The sequence below is a fragment of the Acinonyx jubatus genome, chromosome D1, assembly GCF_027475565.1.
Source record: "Acinonyx jubatus isolate Ajub_Pintada_27869175 chromosome D1, VMU_Ajub_asm_v1.0, whole genome shotgun sequence".
In the NCBI taxonomy this organism is placed as follows: domain Eukaryota; kingdom Metazoa; phylum Chordata; class Mammalia; order Carnivora; family Felidae; genus Acinonyx; species Acinonyx jubatus.
Window position 1 is genome coordinate 69,444,706 of NC_069390.1, and position 21,927 is coordinate 69,466,632.

Sequence of the window (21,927 nt, forward strand, 5' to 3'; positions counted from 1 at the left end):
GGATTTGTTAAGATTTCCTTTGTGGTAAAATCCAAGATTAATGTTTATAAACGTTTCATGGATGATGAAAAGAATGAAAAGAACAAAGCTCTAAATAAGTTTGATTATTCATGGTATTTGTTACTTGATTCATCTAAATTTTATTTCATTTTTTTTCTTTTGGCTTCTTGATGTATTTGTGAGTTCAGTATATTAAAAAGGTTGTTATTGTGGAATTTTTGTGTGTGGATATTTCTATTAGTCTTTGCTTTATATGTTCTGAAACCATATTGCTAAGTACACATAGGTTTAGGACTGTTCTGTATTCTGAGTAGGTTCTTACCAATTCAAAATATCCCTTTTGACCCTCTATATTAATTTCACTTTGAATTATTTCTTGTTGGACATTAATATTCCTACACCCACCTTTGTTTATTTAACATTTGTCTGTCTCAATGTTTTGCATATGCAAGAATTGTGTTAACTGAAGGTGCTATGTCATTCAGTAACACAATTACATTATTTTTCTTTAGGCCTCAGCTTTAATTTATTTGGGCTTTTGTTTGTTGGCCTAGCCATCCTTACTTGTATTTTTATTGTATCTTTCACTCCAACTTTGTCCATTTGTAATGGCTCTATCTCAGCCCCTTATTTCTTAGGAATTGAATTTGGGGCTTTTTGTTACTATGCAAAGAGCAAGAAAGCATTTCTACTGGCTTCTCTCTTACTGACCTAATTTTGCTGCTGATTTGTCCTAGATTATGAGGGTGGGCACTGGCCTCCCAGAATAAGAACTTTTCTCTCTGTATACATTTAGAGTTTTTAATATCTACTTGGAGTGTAGGGTGAGGTGAATATACTAGGGTTCATGATGTGATATGAGCTCTTCAGAGATAAGTATGTGACAGTACCACAATACACAGGGAAGCAAAAGGTACAAATCATTATTTGAACATGTCAGAGTAGAAATGCATTAATATAGTATATGTAATAGATATGCCTATGTAACTTGGCTTTATTTAGGTAAATTGGAAAAAAAAATTGAAAAAATTTTCTAAAATGACTTCTGGATAACACTCTTATAGTCTTCTAATGCTCCTGGCACAGAGTCCACTGGCTACTTCACATCTCCTAATGCTACTGTGTCATCTATTGCTTCATCCAAAGCTGTTGGAGACATCCAACATGTCTGGTGAAAACAAAAACAAAAAAGAAAGAAAAAAAAAAAGGGAAAAGAAAATCTTCAGCTTGATCCCTAAGAGTAAAGTTAATGTGCTGGAAGAACCCTGAGAAATCAGCAAATAGGAGGAAAGTTGAAAATAAAATTAAGACTTCCCATGGCTCAGTAAAATGTCTCTGAAGGTGACACTATCAATCCTGATTTTCTTCTCTAAAAGTCTTAGGAGATAATTATGGAAAGAGCAATTAGTTTTCAAGACTGAAAGAAGAAAGTGTGTACAAATTATAAATTTTATATCAGCATTTTCAAAATTCATTCTATGAAGCTGGACTCAGAGGAGACTATTCATAAAAAATAAAATTCTAGAGTTAATATACATTAGCATATTTAAAGTTCTTAAGGAAAAGTATCCATTTAACTTAGAGCTATTAGGTTTTCCAAACCTTTAAAACTCTAAAATCTTTTATTTTACGAAACACCTATTACTATTTAGCAGTTCAGAAAGCCAATTTACTGCATTATGTCATTTTCATAGACATATCATATAATTTATTATTTAACATTTTTCCTGTTATAGAAGCATGATAGTTATGTAAAGCTTTATTTTGTGACAACTGGTAAAGATACAAGTTATATGTAAATAAGCCAAATGTGTCTGATATATATGTGTGTGTGTATATATATATATATATATATTTATACCACATGACTAGCCTGTTTATATAAATGTTTACATGGGTCATAAATCTCAAAAACACTCATATGTCATGGCAAAAATAAATGCTCTTGGTTTGGAGTAAAAGTTAAACTATTCGTTTATGTGGAGGTTAAGTTTTTCTATAATACTTTTTGTTTAGGACTCTAAGAATGGCCATATAAGCTGAGTCTCCAGGTTTTCTTCACAGAATTTATCTTCCAAAATACTTCTTAAAAATAATAAACAGGGTGAAATGTAGTAGCTGATTCTGAATTACAAAATACTTTGAGAAAAAAAGTAAATACTATACTGTTTCTAAGGAGATAATTTCATTAATATAATCTATTTATCTACCTATGTATCTAGCTAACTACACTAAAAAGTAAATGATTGAGAATTGTTTTTAAAAACTGATCATTCATGTACAGTATAACCAAAAAATTGGCCAGTGTTCAGCATAGATTATAACAGAAGAAAAGCATTCTTTCTGTGGTGTTTAAGATCAATTTGCTAAGTCATCCTAAATGGACACTGCCAAGGTTGCATGAGTTCAAACCTCAACAGGCTACCAGCTCCCCCCACCGCCCCCCCCCCCACAGTGATATATACTTTAAGTGGGACAAGAATTTTTTATAGTAATATTCCATATATTTAAGATGAATATTAACTGTATTATAAATTCTATATTGCCACTAATAATAACTATTATCTATTGAGCATTTGTCATGTACCAGAAATGCTGGATATGAAAGAAATCTCACAGATTATTGTAATTCATCTCTGCACTTAAAGAAAGAGGAACTGAGTTATAGAGAACTCAAGGTAATTTTTCCAAGTTATATGGGTCAGGGTAATGGATTTTTTAATTCACTGCCATTTCTATCACATCAGCTGGTTTTGACTGTCCTACAATGAGTCTATGGAGTCTTACAAGACTCATTTAATCTTTAGAAAATGATTTGCTGTATGTGGTCTAGATATCTCACCTCAGTCATCTCACCTTAGCCTTAAGTTTATATAAATATATGCCCAATTGTATTACTTCACAATAGAAGACACTGAAGCAGGAGAGTCTGACAAAGCACACAAAATGGTTTTCTTTTTTAAGATCAAACATATTTTGTATCAATTTCCATATGTATAAGAATATATGTATATACATATTATATGTGTATAAATAATACAATGTAGGGAAGCAGAGAGAAGCTATGTTTTAAAGTCTACATTGTTTTTCTCTTCCACACATCATGCTTTTAGGTTTTAGATAATTTGTGTTCAAGGAGTGTAAATTTGCTTAAGAATCCATCAAAGTAGAAAGTGATTTCACAAGTAATTTTTTTTTCTGGTAAAATTATACAGATATGCCCATACATGCGCACACAAACAAACATACACACAGAAACACATACACAGATGGACTCAAAAGGAAAAAATCTACACAGATGTGTGTTGTTTGTATATACATCCAGACATTCACAGATACATAAACACACATAATCTATATTATTTTTATGATGTAACCTCTACCAACACAGATAATTGTGGCACTATAATTCGTATTTGTATTTCCAGACACAAAAGCAAGGTATAATCCCTACATGCTTCATTGTTTTTTTAAAAAAATATTTGTCTTAAAAGGTGTTTGTAGATGTCTTTGAGGACAGCATCTTGGGTTGGTTTATGGTTGGTTTACATTTTTAATTTAATCTATTGTCCATAGGCTACTTTGTCAATCCCATAATTTGAATGTATATATCATTCAGAATTTAAGATTAATTAATAGTATGGCTCTTTGGGTCTTAGAAAACACTATTAAGACAACATTCTAAACATTTAAGGGGAAGAATCTTAAAGTCATACCATAGTTTCTTTTTTAATATTTTTCAAAAAGTAACTGACTTCACAAACACCAACTATAACATGATTTAGACAACTGAGAAACAGGCAAGTGTACTTTTGAAGGCTAAAATAAAACACATTTATACAAGTACAAAGCAAAACAATGCTGATAAAAATGTTAAACTTTATGAAAAAAATCATTTGCAATTCACATCAAAATAATTTAACATTCTCTATTGTTTTAATAGTACAAGCTGCAACAACAGAAAAAGAACAGATACGCGCACACAATTTTAAAACCAAATCCGTTAAAGTGCAGAAAAAAGTAAGTACAAGCACTTGTAGCCCACACAAATCTTTTAGGATTGGCACCATCTCTCTAAAACATCTATATTCTATATAGATTTCTAATTACAACACCACCAGCAGCTGCCATTGAATTCTAGAAATACACACAATATACATAGTATATTTGTTCACATTGGGAAGATCAGTGAAATTCAGCCAACTATTTTATACATGCCTCACTCTTCAACAGATAGTAGAGAATCTCCCAGACCTCAGACCCTCTTAAAAGTGAATTTCAATTTATCTTTATGTTTTTCACTGATCTGTATTTTTTTCACAGTATAAAATTGTAAATGGTAACTATAGAGATTCTGACAGCTTGAGGGTTATTAATAAGCTGTGGCTAAATGTGAACTCAGATAATACTTTTGAAGTCTCCAAAACATGTACATTTTGCTGGGAGACTAGCATAGGAAATGGGTTTTTTTGTTTTTGTTTTTTTGTTTTTTGTTTTTTCTTAAAAAGTGGTTAATTCCTGGTTTGGAAGTCACAGAACTGCAGCAGAGCCATTACACAATTCATTCACAGTCAGAAATAGCTCCTAGTCTTCCTGATCACTTGCTGGTAACAGCAGAAGTTTGGGAAAGACTTTTACTAACAAGGATTAGTACATTCGGGGATTTACTGTTTTTCTTTACTTCAGTCAAATCTCATATGGTTTTCCTTTGCGTACTCCCTTCTGCTCCCCACCCCTAACCCAGAGAGAAGCTTCTTCCCAATCCACATAGGGTCTTCTCAGGCTGCCCCTACTCCTCTCCCAGAACAGAGCAGTGCGTGGACTCCTTAGATGGTCCATATAACTCGATCAAAGTAGGTCTTCTTCTTTTCATCCTTGGACCAAACTGTCCTTTAGGGTCACTTTTCTGAATCTCAGGATTTCACTGTCTTTTCCCCTTCCTTTTAGTCATGCTGGTCCAACTGAGTGATCACTGGGCACCAGGAACAGACTGTTTTCAAGGAAATTCAATGAAAATAGGTACCCAAATGAATTGCGAAGTTCATATCCTAGCCCTAGAATGAATATTCAGTTTTCCTTGTAGATTTATTACTTGGAACCTGGTATTAGAATTGGCAAAGAGACAGAGTTAGCATCATTCCAAAATACAAGATCCCAAAAGTGCATTACTAATATTATGCATTATAGAATGTATTGAATGAAGGGCAAAGGGCATAAAAACACAGAGAAAAGTACACCTTGTTCTCCTCTAGTTGGATGAATATTTTTCTTATTACAGTTGATTATAATTTCATATGGCATTATCAGACAGCAATTTATTTGTATTACATTTTAATTTCTGATGAATTTTCTCATAAAGTGGTGTATTTTTTTAAAGAAATATGTTACTAAAAATTTAGAAGAGAAATTTGATCATGGAGAAAGTTTTTTAAAAATATTCTGTTGGTCAACACGGTGAAACTTACACTTGAGAATAAAATGGAAATCAACCTAAAGTCATGGGAAACGAATTTAAAACTTAGTTGAGTATATTTGGAAAGGTTTCAATGTTTAAGAAATCAAAATGGTAATCCTCAGGTGAATGCCACCCTTTTCATGAGGATTGAAGGGTGTTAATCAAAATATTTACATTTGTTTTTTAAGTAGAGGCAGAGTTCACGTTCAATGAAACTATAAAGCTTAGCTAAATTCACTCTGCTTCAAGAGTCTCATTATAACATGTGGGTTCAGGGTGCTCTGATGATATTTTCAAATGTGGTATGGTAAGTTTGATTTTCAAGTTTATATTTTAGTAAACTAATATCAGCTTTTAACATTTTATACTGGGAGATTTGATTTTAAATTTAATATAAGAACAGATATAAGTAAAGGAAAATCAAGAAGTATATTTCCTATAACTTTTAAAAGTGGGGCATGATAAATTACACCAATGGATATATTTCCATTTCTCAATTCCTTTTTTAAAGTAGATATGAAATAAAAAAATACATGCCAATATAAGGATATTGAGCTCAAGGAAAAAGGTTTCATTTATTTTTCTTTCTGCTAAAAATATACTTCTGCCTCACAGCAAATCTTTTTCATAAGGCTAGCTTTAGTATAAGGCTGGATCAACTGAACTTTAAATTTATAGGACACCTCCTCCTTTTATTACTATCTTTATTTTAAAATTTAAAATGAAACAAAACGAAACCAAACCAAACCAAAACAAAACAACACAAAAAAACATTTGGCACCTGAGGACAACTGTAATGAGAAGAAGAAAGAGATGACTGTGGATGCAGGTCTTGAGCTATGAATTCTACCTATATGAGCCTATTAAAGCACATGTATTTCTAGTATATCTTTAAATCTCTTTTCTGCAGTATTTAAAAAGTGACAGTATGAAGTGCACAAAATCATATTAATAATTATTTTAAAAAGGAAATACTAATAATTGCTTTGCCTCTTTTTGGAATGGCTAAGAGACTGTGTGGTTTATATTCATTAAGGTTCCTCTGTTTTAATATTCTGTATTGCTTTGAAAAATCTACATTTGTCATAGTTCATAGCTGCCCTCTTTAAGCAGCCAAAAAAAGTTAAAATCACTGCTCACTGGCATAGCTAAATCTCTGCTAAGCCGACTTGACACAGTTTAAAATTTCCAGCGTATTAAGATTGTGTTAACTTTTTGAACAGCAGTCCCTCTAATCATGTCGCTGTCTTCGCTGGGTCTATAGACCATTCTTCCAGTGGTGGGACTTGGAAAGAACAGAGGAGCTCTTTGTGCATCAGGTTCTCAAAAGAAAGGAATGGAGAAGCCCAAATGCATATTTTAATATTTTAGCTGGCAATGCTAATGGAACAGCATTCATAAGGAGGAGTGGCCACATTTCATGAAAGTGATAGCCAAGCTGGAGCTCAGGAATTATTATTATTATAAAGAGAATTTCCAGCTACACAACGGTACCCCAGTGAGGGAATTACAAAACAGTATTCCAGAAAATATTTTTTTGCTACTCCAGTATTGATTGGCAACATGGTGAAATAGTCAAGAAATCTTCCATTGGTTTTCTTGGTTAATGGAGGTGAATTGAAATAACTAGGTGGACTCCCGGATGCAGGCTTTTCAAAGAGGATTTCAAAACCAAATTGGAGAGGAATGTCTCTGGTAAAAGCCTTATACACATCAGCGCAGCACTCATTATCCAGTTGTGTGTTATGCATGGGACACACTCACAACAATGCCTCAGTAAATACTGGGCCCAAGTTACTGCTTTTCAAAGTCTTTAAAGGACAGAAAAAAAGAAAAAAAAAACGGAAAAAAACCCAAAAAACAAAAAAAGAGAGCGAAAGGTTGATGTTTTGGTCCCAGATTTTGAGTTTGTTAGAAAATGTACATTCATGTTTGGTGAATCAAAGAATCTTCTGGGAAAAGAATTAAAGTAAACAAACAAAACTTTGTACAGTTGCTTAATAACTATGCTTTTCCCCCTCCATTATGCTGTTACACACTCATTGCTTCCCTAGAGCAAAGCACTTGGTATGGAACTGGTTCAACAGACTCTTGTCAGCCCTCAAAAATATAAGCAGTGTTTCTTAAAAGCCCATGTTTTCTAAGGCCACTAGAAGAAAATCTGCCAAAGGATTTGTGGTCGGTGTCTTCGTCGGTTGATGTTAAATAGCACTATTAATCTCGTGTTTCCATTACGGGTGTACTTGGCATCTTCCACCTCGGGTCTTAACCAGGCGACTATGCTTGTCACTGTGTCTGCGTGAACACGGGAGGTCTTGGCTCCCTTGGCGGAACCCAGCGTGGTTTCCAATGACATTCACAACGACGAGGAGCTCTGAGTGTAATCTCTTATGATAAGTGTGTCATATTTGGGAGACGAAGGGATACAGAGGGCCGACTCCGACACTGGCGAGTTGGGGGTTGTACTCCCCGAGTCCACCGAGTCTCTGAAGGGGGACGGCGGGGTGAGAGCCACCAGCTCTTCCAGGTCCGGCTTGCCGGCTGCAGCGTCCGGCCCGGCCGTCGGCGTCTCCCGAGCAGCGCCCCCAGCCGGCGGGGCCGCCGCCGCGGGCTGCGCGCCGCCCGTGACCTCGATGGCGGGCAGCGGCTGGATTTCGGCGAACGTCGTCATGGTTGTGGGCAGCTGGATCTCTTTGGGGATTAGGTACGACGAGCAGAGCGGGGCGCCCACACCGGGGCCGGGGGCCGTGGTGGACAGCATCATGGAGTTGAGCTCGCTGATGTTGGCGGTGAAGCGGGTCACCACACTGCTGATCTGCTCCATGAGCGAGCCCTGCGAGGAGCTGCTGCGCGCCGCGGGCTCCGAGTGCAGCGACGGCACGTCGTCGTCCGTGCGGCTGGCGGAGCCCGCGCGCTGGCTCAGCGTGCTGATGGGCGACGGCGAGCGCGGGCGCGCGGGCGCGGGGAAGTGCTCCTCCGCTTCCGCCACGTCGTACAGCCCCTTGGGGCCGGCGTCCGGGGGCTCCGGCCCGCCGGGGCCGCCGCCCGCGCCGCCCGCGCCCCGCGCCGCCCGCGGCCCCCGCGCCACCGCCCGCGCCGCCTGCGCCCAGGCCGCGGCTCTCCGTGCTCTTGGGGAAGGGCTTGATGACGGCCGTTTGGTTGGGGTTCTCTTTCTTGTTGATGTGGATGGACAGCCGCTGCCACAGGTGCTGCCCCCGGCTGCTCTTCTCATTCTGGGCCCACGTGACGGATTTGCCATTGGAGCTGCGGAGAGAAGGGAGACTAGAGGTGACTCAGAGGTTCAGGGGGAGCGGGTCCCCAGCCCTGGGTTATGGATTGGGAAGGACGGCGTCAAAGGACACCTCCAGAGATCGTGGAAGTGGCATTTGTTTCCTTGTTTTGAGTTAAAGGCCGCTTTATTGTATTGGCCTTGCCTTTATCCTTACCATGAAAGTGTATCAGAGGGGATAGTAGTAAGGGTCGAGGAGTATTTATGGAGATTCTGCAGTAGTTCTGAGCAGCAGCTGGTTATGTTGCAAACCTAGAAGCCAGGGCCTGGATTATTATGGTGCCATTGAGCAGAAGCACCTGGTACAGGGCAAGGGCTTCCTGCAGTTGGCAGCCTCTGAAAGGAAAACTTGGAACTAGAACAACTAACCAACCCAAACACAAGAGGGCAGGGAAAGCCTTGGGGTCAAGGGTTACCAGGCAATAGACAGTGGTTCCAGTTCAGTTTTTATTCTGCGAGCCAGTGATTGGTGTATTTAGCTAGGGATTTCTGTTTGAATTCCTGACCTTGAACATGGTTTTAGTTAGTCTGCCTTATCTGCTGGAAAATAGAAATTCAAGGAACACATATACAAAGTTCTAATCAATTAGAGCTTTTCTACTTCACCCACATTTTCCTCACAAATTTATTTTTAGGCCTAAAACTTGAATAACAGTTCTGTGAGGGAGCATATTGCCTCTGGCACCTAGCATATTGCTTTCCAACTAGGGTCTTGATGAGTGTTACCTGACATGATTTCCTACGGCCTTTCTCCCTCTTCCCTTTCCCTAAGCAGTGCATTTTGGTCCTGCAGCATGAGGTCTGAAAGCTGCTCTGATGGTACAATTGGCGCCTGAGCCTCAGATCCTGACTGTGTCCTCCTTACTATTAAATATGACACAACCTCTAAATCTACAGACCCTCTGTCAGAAACCTCACTTATGGTCAGAGAATGTGGCCTGACCTTCAGGGATGTTCTATGGAGAGACCCTCGGGTGATGGCTCATCACAAAGAAATCCAAGATCTCTGTAACTAGGGGGTCTGTTTTGTCCAGACAGCTCTGCCCTAGGTGCTGTGACCAGGAGATAGCCTTGGACAGTCTATGACCCAAGGCTTTGACCACCCAACTTTATCATCTCGGCCAGTGGTGATTAAACTTAATTGTGCCTAAAACTCACCTAGCGTATTTGTCAAATAGCCCAGGCTATTTGACCCCAGAAGATTCTGATCACCTAGATAAGGTTCCAAAGATCTATGCATTTTGTAAGCACTCCATCCCCAAAGAAGCTGTCCTTTCTTTCTGGGTTCCCATTGCTCCCTTGGCCTCCTTGCTGGACGGCCTTTGCCTGGCAGGGGGCTGAATTGTATTTGGAGCTCACTTGCCTTGCGGCTACCGGACTTCAACTGCCAGATCCACTCTGCCTGAGATACCTATGCCTTTGATAACAGATCTCTGTTTCTGCAGTTCCTATAACAGGATGCTTTCTGTCTCTTTCCCATACTGCTTCTCATTTCTTCCATCTTTCCTTTTCCTTTTTGTGGTCTTCCTTTTTCTGCTCCTTCCTCTGAAATCTCATTCCACTTAATCTACCCAATAGTTTGCAACCTGGTGTCCTTTAGAATTCTGGAATGTGATATGTCCCCCACCCCTGCCCCTCTTCCTGCAAAGGATGGATCAATTATTTCCAGGTTTGGAGGTTGCTGTACATCCATGGTAGCAGAATGGGCCCTGCCAAACCTAACTTTCCTTTCCAGGAGAGTTTCAGGAAAGGAATGTTTCTACATTTTGCATTAACCTGACCTGCCACTTTATATGTTTTTAGTGCATTACTTTCTTCTTTCTAGGTATCTACTGAATTCTGGAACATGGCACAGAAGAAATGGGCCAGACTATCTTTGGGATTTGATTGGGAGGATGGTTGCCAACAACCCCCTTTCTCTCCTACCAGCAAGGTAAGAAACATGCATGTTGGAAAGGAAAATTAGTCGTTCAGGTTGCTGAGGCCACTTTTAATACAAAGCTTGGGCTATAAACTAGAAGCATAACTGGATTTATCCTACTAAGCTTTACTCTAGGAAAGTTCTTGCTCCCAACATGGAGAGGTTTTGATGGAACATAACTCTGGGTATTAACAGTGTCAGTCTTTGGAATCACATGCAGTAGTGCCTAAAAACTTGACAGCAGATGGAAAAGCCTTTGGATGAATGTGTGAGAAGGAAACTATCCTAACCAGCCAATCTGCACAAAATACTGACATTTTTCCTGGCCATGCCTTTGCTCATAGTGTCCATGGTCATTTGGGAGAGAGAGCGCCAAATAATCTGAATACCAATGGAAATGGACACAGGAGACACCGGAGAAATGGAGTCCAAATGTAAGTACCTCATTTCATTCCTTGGGTCATGAAAGGTTTTTTACTCCAAAATAAATGAGAACTTTTTAAAAAGTTTTTTTTTTTTTAAATCCTGACTTATGACATTAATCTGTTTATTAGTAGAATGTAGTTTCCACAGGAAACAGACAGGAAACTAATCTATCTTGTTCATTAGCACACAGGATGTTAATAAGCATTTGATGGACGAATAGGATTCTTAAGCAAACCAGTCTTAAGAACCATTGTGTGGTGTCCTGGAAAGTGCAATGGACAAAGGACCCTCAAATCTGGATTCTAATCCTGGATCTGCCATCCTGGATGCTTGGAAAACAATAGTCTCTAAGCCTTGGTAAAAAGCAGAGAGCAATCCTTTGGTGAAAGCTGTCATGAGGATTAAATGAGACCATACAGATGAAAGCTTCTTGTAAGGAGAGGGTATCTAAGAGTGTTAATTTTTGCATTCCATGTGAACACTACATTTCAGAAAATAAAAACAGTATACTTGTTGTTTTGAGCTCTGGTTGAGAAACAAAGAATTCAATACAAAGTAAAATATGTAGTAAAGCCAAAAAACATTTTTGGTTGTTCCTCCTTAACCTGACCAACTGTACCAAGAATTGGAGTTCCATCGGGTTTGCTCTGTTGGGGTTTTTTCCATGCTAATTTGTCTCCTTGGTGATCAAATCCACTCCACTAAATTCTGCATTATTTCTCTTCCACAATTTACTTCTTCCTGAAATGCTCTTTCATTGTGCTCCCTCCTCTCTGCCTTTTTCTTTCTTTCGGCCTAAGCTCTTACCATTTTTTTTTTATTTTATCTTAATTGCTTTTATTTGAGAGAAGCATTCCTGACCCCATCCCGACTAGGTTAGATTCCCAGAGTCCTTTCATTAGGCACTTAATAACTCTTTGCTGTATATCTACCTCACCTGCTGGGTGGAGTGTTCTGAGGGTACAGACAGAGGGTTCTTTGTTTTCTGTTATATCCATAGTACCTAGTGCATTGCCTAGAACATGATATGTGCTCAATAATATTTTGAACTAATAACTGAGTGGATAAGTGAATTTGATTAAAAAAATCCATACTGAATTGTTTTTGGTAGAATTCAGTTTTAAAAATAATTCAATAGTAAAAAAATAATTCAATGTTAATGAAATTCTGTTTTGTCTTATGAATCAATCTTTTTATAAACTCACTGTAATCAGTAGTACTTAGTACATATTTCATTAACCAAGTACAAGAACACAGATCTTCATCTCTACTGTGAAAATCATAAAGGAAGTATTTGTTCCTTTTCTGTAATTTATATGTATATGTATCTCTGTGTGTGTGTGTGCGTGTGTATGTGTAGTGAAACTTCTCAGTGATGAAAGCTTATGGAGGCAGTATGGATAGTAGACCAAGAATGTGGGTTTAAGGTATGGCCCTCAGTGATGTTGGACAAATCACTTAACACCTTTGCACCTCTTTGTTCTTTGGTAAAAAATGGAAGAAATAAACCTCTCCTGCTCACCTCACATGATTTCTGGAAGAAACTAAATGGTGGTACACGTGAGGGTACTTTATAAAAGCACAGTACCTCTGCAGACCTCACCATCAAATCTTCCGGGGTGCCTGGATAGCTCAGTCAGTTAAGCATCTGACTTCGGCTCAGGTCATGATCTCACAGTTTGTGAGTTCGAGCCCTGTGTCAGGCTCTGTCCTGACAGCTCAGAGCCTGGAGCCTACTTCGGATTCTGTGTCTCCCTCTCTCTTTGCCCCTCCCTGCTCATGCTCTGTCTCTCTGTTTCTCTCTCTCTCTCAAAAACAAAACCAAAAACAAAACAAAACAAAAAAAAACAAATAAATAAACCTTAGAAAAATCTTCCAATCACTTGAGGTAAAATCTTTATTATTATTGTTGTTGTTATTACTGAGAACTTTTTTTTTTTTTAAATATCGGGATTATACATTTTTCCTAAGGACCCTGAGGTAAGAAAAGGGAAAGCAAACTTTTCCGTACTGGTCTATAACACTTGACTTTCCCCACTAAATATTTTGGACATTAGAAAAGAAGGAGAAGGAAAGAGGAGTGGAGGAAAGAAACAGAATACATGGTTTGCTACACCTGGAAAGGAGGATAATTTGGCCAAAAAAAAAAAAAAAACATAAAAACTTTGTGCTCTTTCCAGGTACCAATTAACCCTTTATCAAATATAATACTGTAGAATTTACTACTATGACAATTTGTTCTTTATTTCTTGGGGGGAGGTGCATTTTGATCATGTTATTTGAGATTTAGGTTTTTTGTTTACATTTGTGTCTGCCAAAATGACACCTTCTACCTTTATTCTTAGAAGTTTTTTTTCCCCAGGGTCAGCCAGGAGAGAGGAATAGTAAGATAATGAGCTTCCTAATACAAAAGAAAATACTTAAAAACATTTTTTTTAAAGCTTGTAATGTCACTAGCAAATATGTCTTTGGAATGACTTCAGAAAATACTAGGCCAAAAAAACAATTTCATGAATTAAGAATATTATAAGTAGAAAGTTTCCAATTGCAGTTCCATTTTCTGTACATTTTCTTAAGCTTTTTATCAATATATTTTGAGTTGCAAAGTATGGAAATAAAGTTTTTAAAAGATAATGAGGAATTGGATATTGTTTATATCCAGACATTCTAAATTAGGTGGAATAATTTCTTTCTGAGCCTTGCCTAAAATATGACATCTTGATTATGACAATTACACTGAGAAATACACCATAATATATAAGAAAATGATAGAATCATCCATATAAATTTCCCCAGTTAAGCATAAATGGATATAAATAGCCATCTCGGGGCGCCTGGGTGGCGCAGTCGGTTAAGCGTCCGACTTCAGCCAGGTCACAATCTCGCGGTCCGTGAGTTCGAGCCCCGTGTCAGGCTCTGGGCTGATGGCTCAGAGCCTGGAGCCTGTTTCCGATTCTGTGTCTCCCTCTCTCTCTGCCCCTCCCCCGCTCATACTCTGTCTCTCTCTGTCCCCCCAAAAATAAATAAACGTTGAAAAAAAATTAAAAAAAAAATAAATAGCCATCTCGCTGACAAAAAAAATAAATGGCCGCGATGACATATGCATTAGAAATATCTGTACAGACAAAAACACTTGAGTAAATGAAAATGAATTATCTACCAAAGACACAATAATCAAAGCAATATCACCTTATATTTGCATAGTGCTTTAAAAGTACTTTTCCGGACACTGATTGTCAAGGGTAGATAGGATCAATGTCTTTGTCCTCCTTCCAAAAATAAGAAAATTGAGGCTCAGTGAGAGAGGTGATTTGCCCAAAGTTAAGCAGTTAGATAATGGCAACCTGGGACCAATACTATCTCATGATTTCCAATTCCATTTTTCCTGACAGTACAATGTCCCATCTTTGCTTTGTGAAGTGAGCTGTCCTTATTTCATGGAAGAGAAGACGTCTGGTGTTACCTGGTGATGATGTGTGTTTTCAAGTAGAAACGTTAGTCATTTGATTTACATTCTCTATTACCATGTCTTTGTACTTCTTAATCATCTACTTTGAGGTCTCAAGAAAGCACCCTATATCACTCTTTGGTCATTACCTCAAATAGCACAGGTTGATCAAGCACTTATATTTGTCAAAGATAATGACTGGATGCCTCAATGATGAAGGCACTTGAAGCTTACAACCATATAAATATTATTTTCAGCCCCTCTTTTTTTCCCCATGCTGTGATCTGGTAAAAGACAGTTGTCCTATATAAGGACAGCCCTAATAAATGTAGCCCACTTATTTTCTCTCTGACTTATTTTGAAATGCCACTAAAAAGAATGGTATAAATTTGAGGATAACCTTAAATCTGCACTATTTTGCAAATTTTGGTATTTCAACTAATAGTGGTAATAAATGATATGTGATACCTTTGCAAATGATTGTGATTCATCAGTACTTTTTAAATTTTTTTTAATGTTTATTTATTTTTGAGAGAGAGAAAGACAGAGCATGAGTAGGGGAAAGGGCAGAGAGAAAGGGAGACACAGAATCCAAAGCAGGCTCCAGGCTCTGAGCTGTCAGCATAAAGCCTGACACGGGGCTCAAACCCACAAACCATGAGATCATGACCTGAGCTGAAGTTGGATGCTTAACTGACTGAGCCATCCAGGTGCCCCTATTCATCAGTACTTTTTGATATTCTGGTGGCGAGTTACTGATATGAGACTTGCCTGAAAAAGGGCAAGAGAAAAGATGCACATAGAAGGCTAGCAATATGAGTTACTCATAGTATTTTGATAGGAGGGTTATTTTTCTTTTTCTTAGGACCTTGAAATGAGGAAGTAGATGGGCAGGTGGAAAGTTGCTAAGGGCAAAGCCTGAGAGATTGTGGAGCATGGAAACAAGTAGTTCATGGGGTAACTAACTATAGGGTACAGATCACAAGGGATTCAAAACTTCACAACAAGAAGAAACTTTCCAGCAGGAGGGAAGGGGCCAGGGAATGATGCTTGCGTACAAGAGACAGATTGAATCTACACCTTGAAAAATTAGTAGATTATGGCAAAATCCAAAAGGAGCAGTAGGCATTGGCATCCAGGAAAAATAGCAGTGACATAGGTTCAGGAATCCATAAGGATATTCTAAGATAATCAGTAGTCCAGTTTTACTAGGTGGGGATGGAGAATAAGTGGAAGCATCAGGAGTAGAGTTGGGACATTTTTGTCTGCTGTAAAAATTCTTTGTGGTCACCCCTGACCTACAAGGATCTTCCTTCTTTTCCTTTCTTTTGCTATTTTAATAACTAATTCATAATTAACCTTGGACTTGTTAGACTCTGGGATAGATAGATGGTCTAATATAGTTGACCAGAGAAATGGTCTAATTATTAGATATATATGAAATCTACATGCTAGATCAATAGATGAATGAATATATAAACAAATACTCATGAGTTATTTTCTATTTTATTTAAGTGCAGGAATTATTTTTTGTTATTTAGTATTTTATATATTTGGTATTTCTCAAGCTCAACAAAAGCAATTAAATTTAGGAATCACGCCATAACCTTCTTTAAACCCTCATTGCAGCTTCATCCATTGACCCTATTCCTTGTTTGGCCCCGGTCCTGGTCCTACTTCAGGAATATGTTAGGACCTAATTAACATCTGTTAGGTTAATTAGTCCTTCAGGCAATAAGGAGCCAAGAAGATTGACACAAGCAAAATAGTGGTGTCCAGGGTAGATTTAAGAAGCTGTTTTAATAATGCAGTGATACAGTGTTAAGATCTTAACAGGTGTGAAAAAATGATGAAAAGGAATATAGTGGTATTCTAAAACTATTGTGAAAGAAAAGACATTTGTCCTTGGTACTGGAGGAATTTAGACAAAAGGTTGCTCACTGGGGAAAGAAGTTTCAAGGAAGGATTTGCAAATAAAGTGGAGATTCACGAGGCCTTAAAGACTGGGAAATGTTAAAATAACATGGATAAACAAAATCCAATTAATATTTATGTGTTGCATATATGGCAAAGAAGGTAATTCCACACACCCAACCCCTTGAAACCCTTCCAACAACCTTGTGAGGTGGACTTTCGCCTCCCTTTTAAGTAGCTGTGATTGAGCAGGGGCTGCCTGCTTCTATGATAATCCTCTCAGAGAATGTCTCTCACTAGGCATTCAGTCTCTAATGAAGTCCTTGTGGGAGGAGAACCATTGGCTCTATTTTAACTAGTCTTTGGTTTAACAGGCGGCCTTTTGGACATGTCATGATCCATTCGGGGTGGGTTATTCAAGTGCCCAGTGGTTCTAGTACAGCTGGTACTTGCCCCACGTCCCCATAAAGAGAAAGCATCTAACAAAGGATGTAAAGCATGTTCCAAGCATAGGCATTTTGTTGGATCATCAGAGCATTTTCTTTCTCAAGTTAAGCTATTTTTTTTTCATTCAAAATTCAGGAACTCAGACTCAAACCTCAAACTAAACTACTCCTCATACTGAGATGTAAATTCTACACTTGAGGTGCTTCAACTAAGATTAGAGGATTTTTTTCCCCAAAATGGAAATGATTTTTTCCAGCAATTACTATAAAGCACAGATTACAATTTCATAAAGAGAGAACAAAAGAAGACACAGCTATTTTGCACCCATAGGCTGATACCACAGAGAAGTCTTTGTGGGAAAATCCAGCTTGATTTAAAGCCTTGAATAAAACATAGGATTAGGATTGATGACTAAGAAGAGGAGGGTCCTGGAATGATAATAGCTCCCCTTTGAATAGAATTTTATACCTCACAAGGTGTTTTCATCTGTTTTATTATATTTGACCTTCACAACAGCTGTATAATATAGCACTTATTGCATGGTATTTTTAATCACTTATTTACAAGTCTATTTCTGGATTAAACCTGAGCACTCCAAGGGCAGTAACTGGGAGCATTTCCAATGCTTGGTGTGGTGTCTGGGGCAGAGTAGGTGGGCTGGGAGTGTTAGGGAAAGGAAACAAATTAGAATGCTTTCCTTGAATGCCTGATGTAAACGGGTATTATTAACCTCTACTATAGATGCAAAACCCAAAGCTTATGGAACTTAACTAATATGCCCAAGTCAAATAAAAGGCAAAACAATATGCCCCAAATAGGACCTTAGATCCAGAGTCACACATGCAATACTGTCTGTGTGCTAGGTGCACACAAAAACTAAGGGGCTAACAAGGCACATCCTTATGGAGCATCCAGGGAAATCATAACAACCAAGTTTGTATCCATAAAATGACCTGATCATAAATCCCAAAGCTCTCTATCAACAAATTGACCTGAAGATTGCAGAGATGAATACTGAGGGACTGTAGAATAAGAAAGTGTCCCCAGACTGTTAGAATGGGTGCTGAAAAAATGATTTCTGCTTAGGAAAAAAGATTCCTTTTGATCTTAAAGTACCTCTGCCTAACATATTTAATTTAAATCTAATGTGTGAAGAGTACCTTAGTTTTGAGGTTTGAATCCTGGTTGTTATCTACCACCAACGTGCTTATTATCTATATGAAGCTCCTGGCTTAAGGTAATTTTTGATTATTTTTTCTTACTGGATGTAAATAGGCACCTGCCACAGATATGAAGTGCTAAGAAAGTTTCAGTCCTATTCCCTTTGGGATGCTTCAGATGGTGAACGCACACACACACACACACACTCTCTCTCTTCCTTGTGGCGAGGACACTTAACATGAAACCTACCTCTTAACAGGTTTTTTTAGTGTACAATACAATATGATCCCTTCACACATGTCAGGATGGGTAATAGTCGTAAAAAAAGATAAAAAGTATTGGTGGATGTGGAGAAAAAGGAACCCTTGTGCACTGTTGGTGGGAATGCAAACTGGTGCAGCCACTGTAGAAAATGGTATGAAAGTTCTTCAGGACATTAAAAATAGATTACTATATAATCCAGCAATCCCATTTCTGGGTATATATCCAAGGGAATTAGGATAAGGATCTCAAAGAGGGATTAACACTACCATATTCACTGCAGCATTATTTGTAGTAGCAAAGATGTGGAACACCTTAAATGTCCACTGATGGATGAATAGACAAAATGTGTTTTCTTTCCAAAAAAGACATCCAAATATCCAACAGTTAGATGAAAAGGTGCTCATCATCACTAATCGTCAGGAAATGCAAACTACAATGTGATATCACCTCACACCTATTAGAATTGCTAGAATCAAAATGACAGGAAATAATTAGCATTGGCAAGGATGTGGAGAAAAGAGAACTCTCATGCACCGTTGGTGATATGTAAATTGGTGCAACCACTATGGAAAACAATATGGATATTCCTCAAAATTTAAAAATAGAACTACCATATTATCCAGCAATCCCACTTCTCGGTATTTATCCAAAGGAAATGAAATCACTGTCTTAAAAAAATATCTACCACCCCATGTTTACTGCAGCATAATTTATAATATCCAAGACACAGAAACAACCTCAGTGTCCATCAACAGATGAATGGATAAGGAAAATGTGATATGTATATATATATATATATATATATATATATATATATATATGTGTGTATATATATATACACATACATACAAAATACATATACATACACACACATATACATACACACACATACAAATACAAACACACAATGGAATATTATCCAGCCATTCCCAAGATAAGGAAATCTCACTGTTTGTTACAATATGAATGATGTGCATGAAACGTGAAGGCACTGTGATAAGTAAAATAAGTCAGAGAAAGACAAATATTGCATGATATCATGTAAATGTGGAATCTAAAAACCCTGAACTAATAGATACAGAGAACAGATTGGTGGTTGGTAGAGGAGGGAGCAGGTGATGGGTGAAATGGGTGAAGAGATCCAAAAGGTATAAACTTCCAGTTGTAAGATAAATAAGTCCTGAGGATCTAATGTACAGCATAGTGACTATAGTTAATAATAATCTATTGTATATTTGAAAGTTGCTAAGAGAATAGATCTTAAAAGTTCTCATCACAAGAAAAAAATTGTAAATGTGTGGTGATGGACATTAACTAAATTTATTGTGGTAATCATTTTGAGATATATATACATCTATATCTCAAATCATTATGTTGTACACCTACAACTAATACAATTTTATATGTCAATTTTATCTCAATAAAAAAAGAAATTCTATCCTTTTAGTATTCAAACAACTTCTTACATGTATCCTCTACACTATTATCTTGTTTATGTCAATCTGCCTGGTTCCTCAGATGACAGAAATCTTTTTCTGGCTTCTCAGAAAATTAATTAGGTAGGTGCATATAAAAAATAACAGATGTTCCTGATTAATATTTACTTTTGTCTTTTTCTTGCAGTATACTACCTTCTGTATGTGTATCTGATCTCATTTAAATTATTTTACTACTTTAAAATATCCATCTATATGTATTTTCATATACATGTTATTTTTAATTCCTCAAAACAATATGTGAGGCAGTTCTCAACATCATGTCTATTTTATGGATTATAAAGCTGATGCTTACAGAGATTCATGGGATTTATGTGCACAAAAGTAGAAAATATTTAAGGTGTAAAATCTTGATATGTAGGATACTAAAGCCTATGTCTTTTCATTGGCTTCTGATTCTAGGAGTATGGAAGACATAGTGTCATAAAAGCATAGTCTCCCCTTTGAAGGCATGTTAAGTATAATGACAAAAAATTGTTAGGTGTAGAAACCCTATTTCATAGATCTTTGTCTAGCATGAAGCATAGAGCTTTATGCATAATAAGTGGTGAATTAACATTTAAAAAAATAAATAATCCTTACATTGAAAAGTCAGTTCAAAATGACTCATGAAACATAGAGTTAGATGAAATAGTGATTCAAGTTTACAGAGCATTCAGCTCTGTGGAATAGTTTGCCCTTATTTTGGTATTATCCACCTGAGGGAACATGGCAGTAAGATTCGGTGGACACTGCAAGATTTTATCCATATTTTGCTGTGGGTGTAAAAGTAGCAAGTATGCCTCTAGCATTGACTTCTTCCTTTAGAGCTTAGGAATGTGAACTGATAACTCCAAGGCTGCTCCCTTTGTGGTATTTGTCATATTAGAGACTGTTCTGATTTCCTTCTTCCCTTTTACAGGAAATTGTAAGCTATTAAATCTTTTGTCTCAAAATATATACAAATATTTATATTTGTACATAACTACTACATTATCATATATATGTATTTCATGGACAAGGACAGCAGCCTTACAAAAGATTTTGACCAGCTCCTTTCCCGCCCTCCCCTCCCACCCCAACCCCCCCAACAAAAAGGATGTTAGACAAGATGAGGACAGAAAGTGAGATGAGAGAGCCAGGGAAACCAAGCAGTCCCATTACTATTTTGAATTATGCTACAGGCTGAAAGAAGTAGAATATACTTACAGTAATTTTCTGTTTCCAAAAGAACAGGTGATTATTTTGGAAAAATAAGCAAAGGAAATTAGGACTCTGGTTTATATTTGTGTAGTTGTGGCACTTACTAAAGTTAAGTATTTCTAGTCCATTCACAAAACATTAGCTGAACTAATTTTTCGTCAGACTTATAAAATATTTCCCTAAGAAATTTCTCTTTTTTTTAATTTTTAATATTTATTTATTTTTGAGAGAGAGACAGAGCGTGAGCAGGGTAGGGGCAGAGAGAGAGGCAGACACAGAATGAGAAGCAGGTTCTAGGCTTTGAGCCATAAGCACAGAGACTGATGTGGGACTCGAACTCACAAACGGTGAGATCATGACCTGTGAGCTGACATCAAGAGTCAGATGCTTCACAGAGTGTGCCCCTGGATCACAGATTTAACACCTTAATGTAGCCTAATGCTCCTGCAGTTTCCATCAGAATGAGTTTTGTTCCTTTATTAAGATTGTCAGTTTTTTAGGGTGGAGATTATTCCATACTTTCTGGAACACCCCATGGTCCCTAAAACAGTGCAATCTACATACAGACAAGTTCTTCTTTCTTGTACTATTATTGATTGATTGACTGAATTAACAGTCCCAGAACACTTTTGGATTCTGAGGGTAGAAAATTGAACAAGACATGGTTTTGCCCTTAAAAACCTTAAGTTCAGTGGGAAGAGACAGGTGACCAGAGATAACATGCAATATCAGAGGTAAACTCAAAATACTTTAGAATTATGAGTTTGGTCAGATGTAAAATAGATTGTAGAAATTTGAGAAAGCTTTCAAAGAGGAATTGACATTAGGTTTGGGTTTTGAAAACTGAGTAAGAGTTTACCAGGGAGAACAGGAATGGGGGTTGGAGAAGATGGATACAAGGAGAAAGGAAGGGCAATCCAGGTA

General features: G+C 37.5%; 1 protein-coding gene across 1 annotated transcript in view; it reads right to left on the reverse strand.

The window, feature by feature from the left end:
• Positions 1 to 2,928: 2,928 nt before the first annotated feature.
• The window catches only part of GRM5 (glutamate metabotropic receptor 5), a 513,530-nt gene continuing 494,531 nt past the window's right edge, over positions 2,929 to 21,927 (reverse strand). Inside the window, 2 exon segments of the mRNA XM_027040000.2 lie at positions 2,929 to 8,516; positions 8,518 to 8,719. Of these exon segments, the coding sequence (XP_026895801.2) occupies positions 7,812 to 8,516; positions 8,518 to 8,719 (907 nt within the window). The 3' untranslated portion in view covers positions 2,929 to 7,811.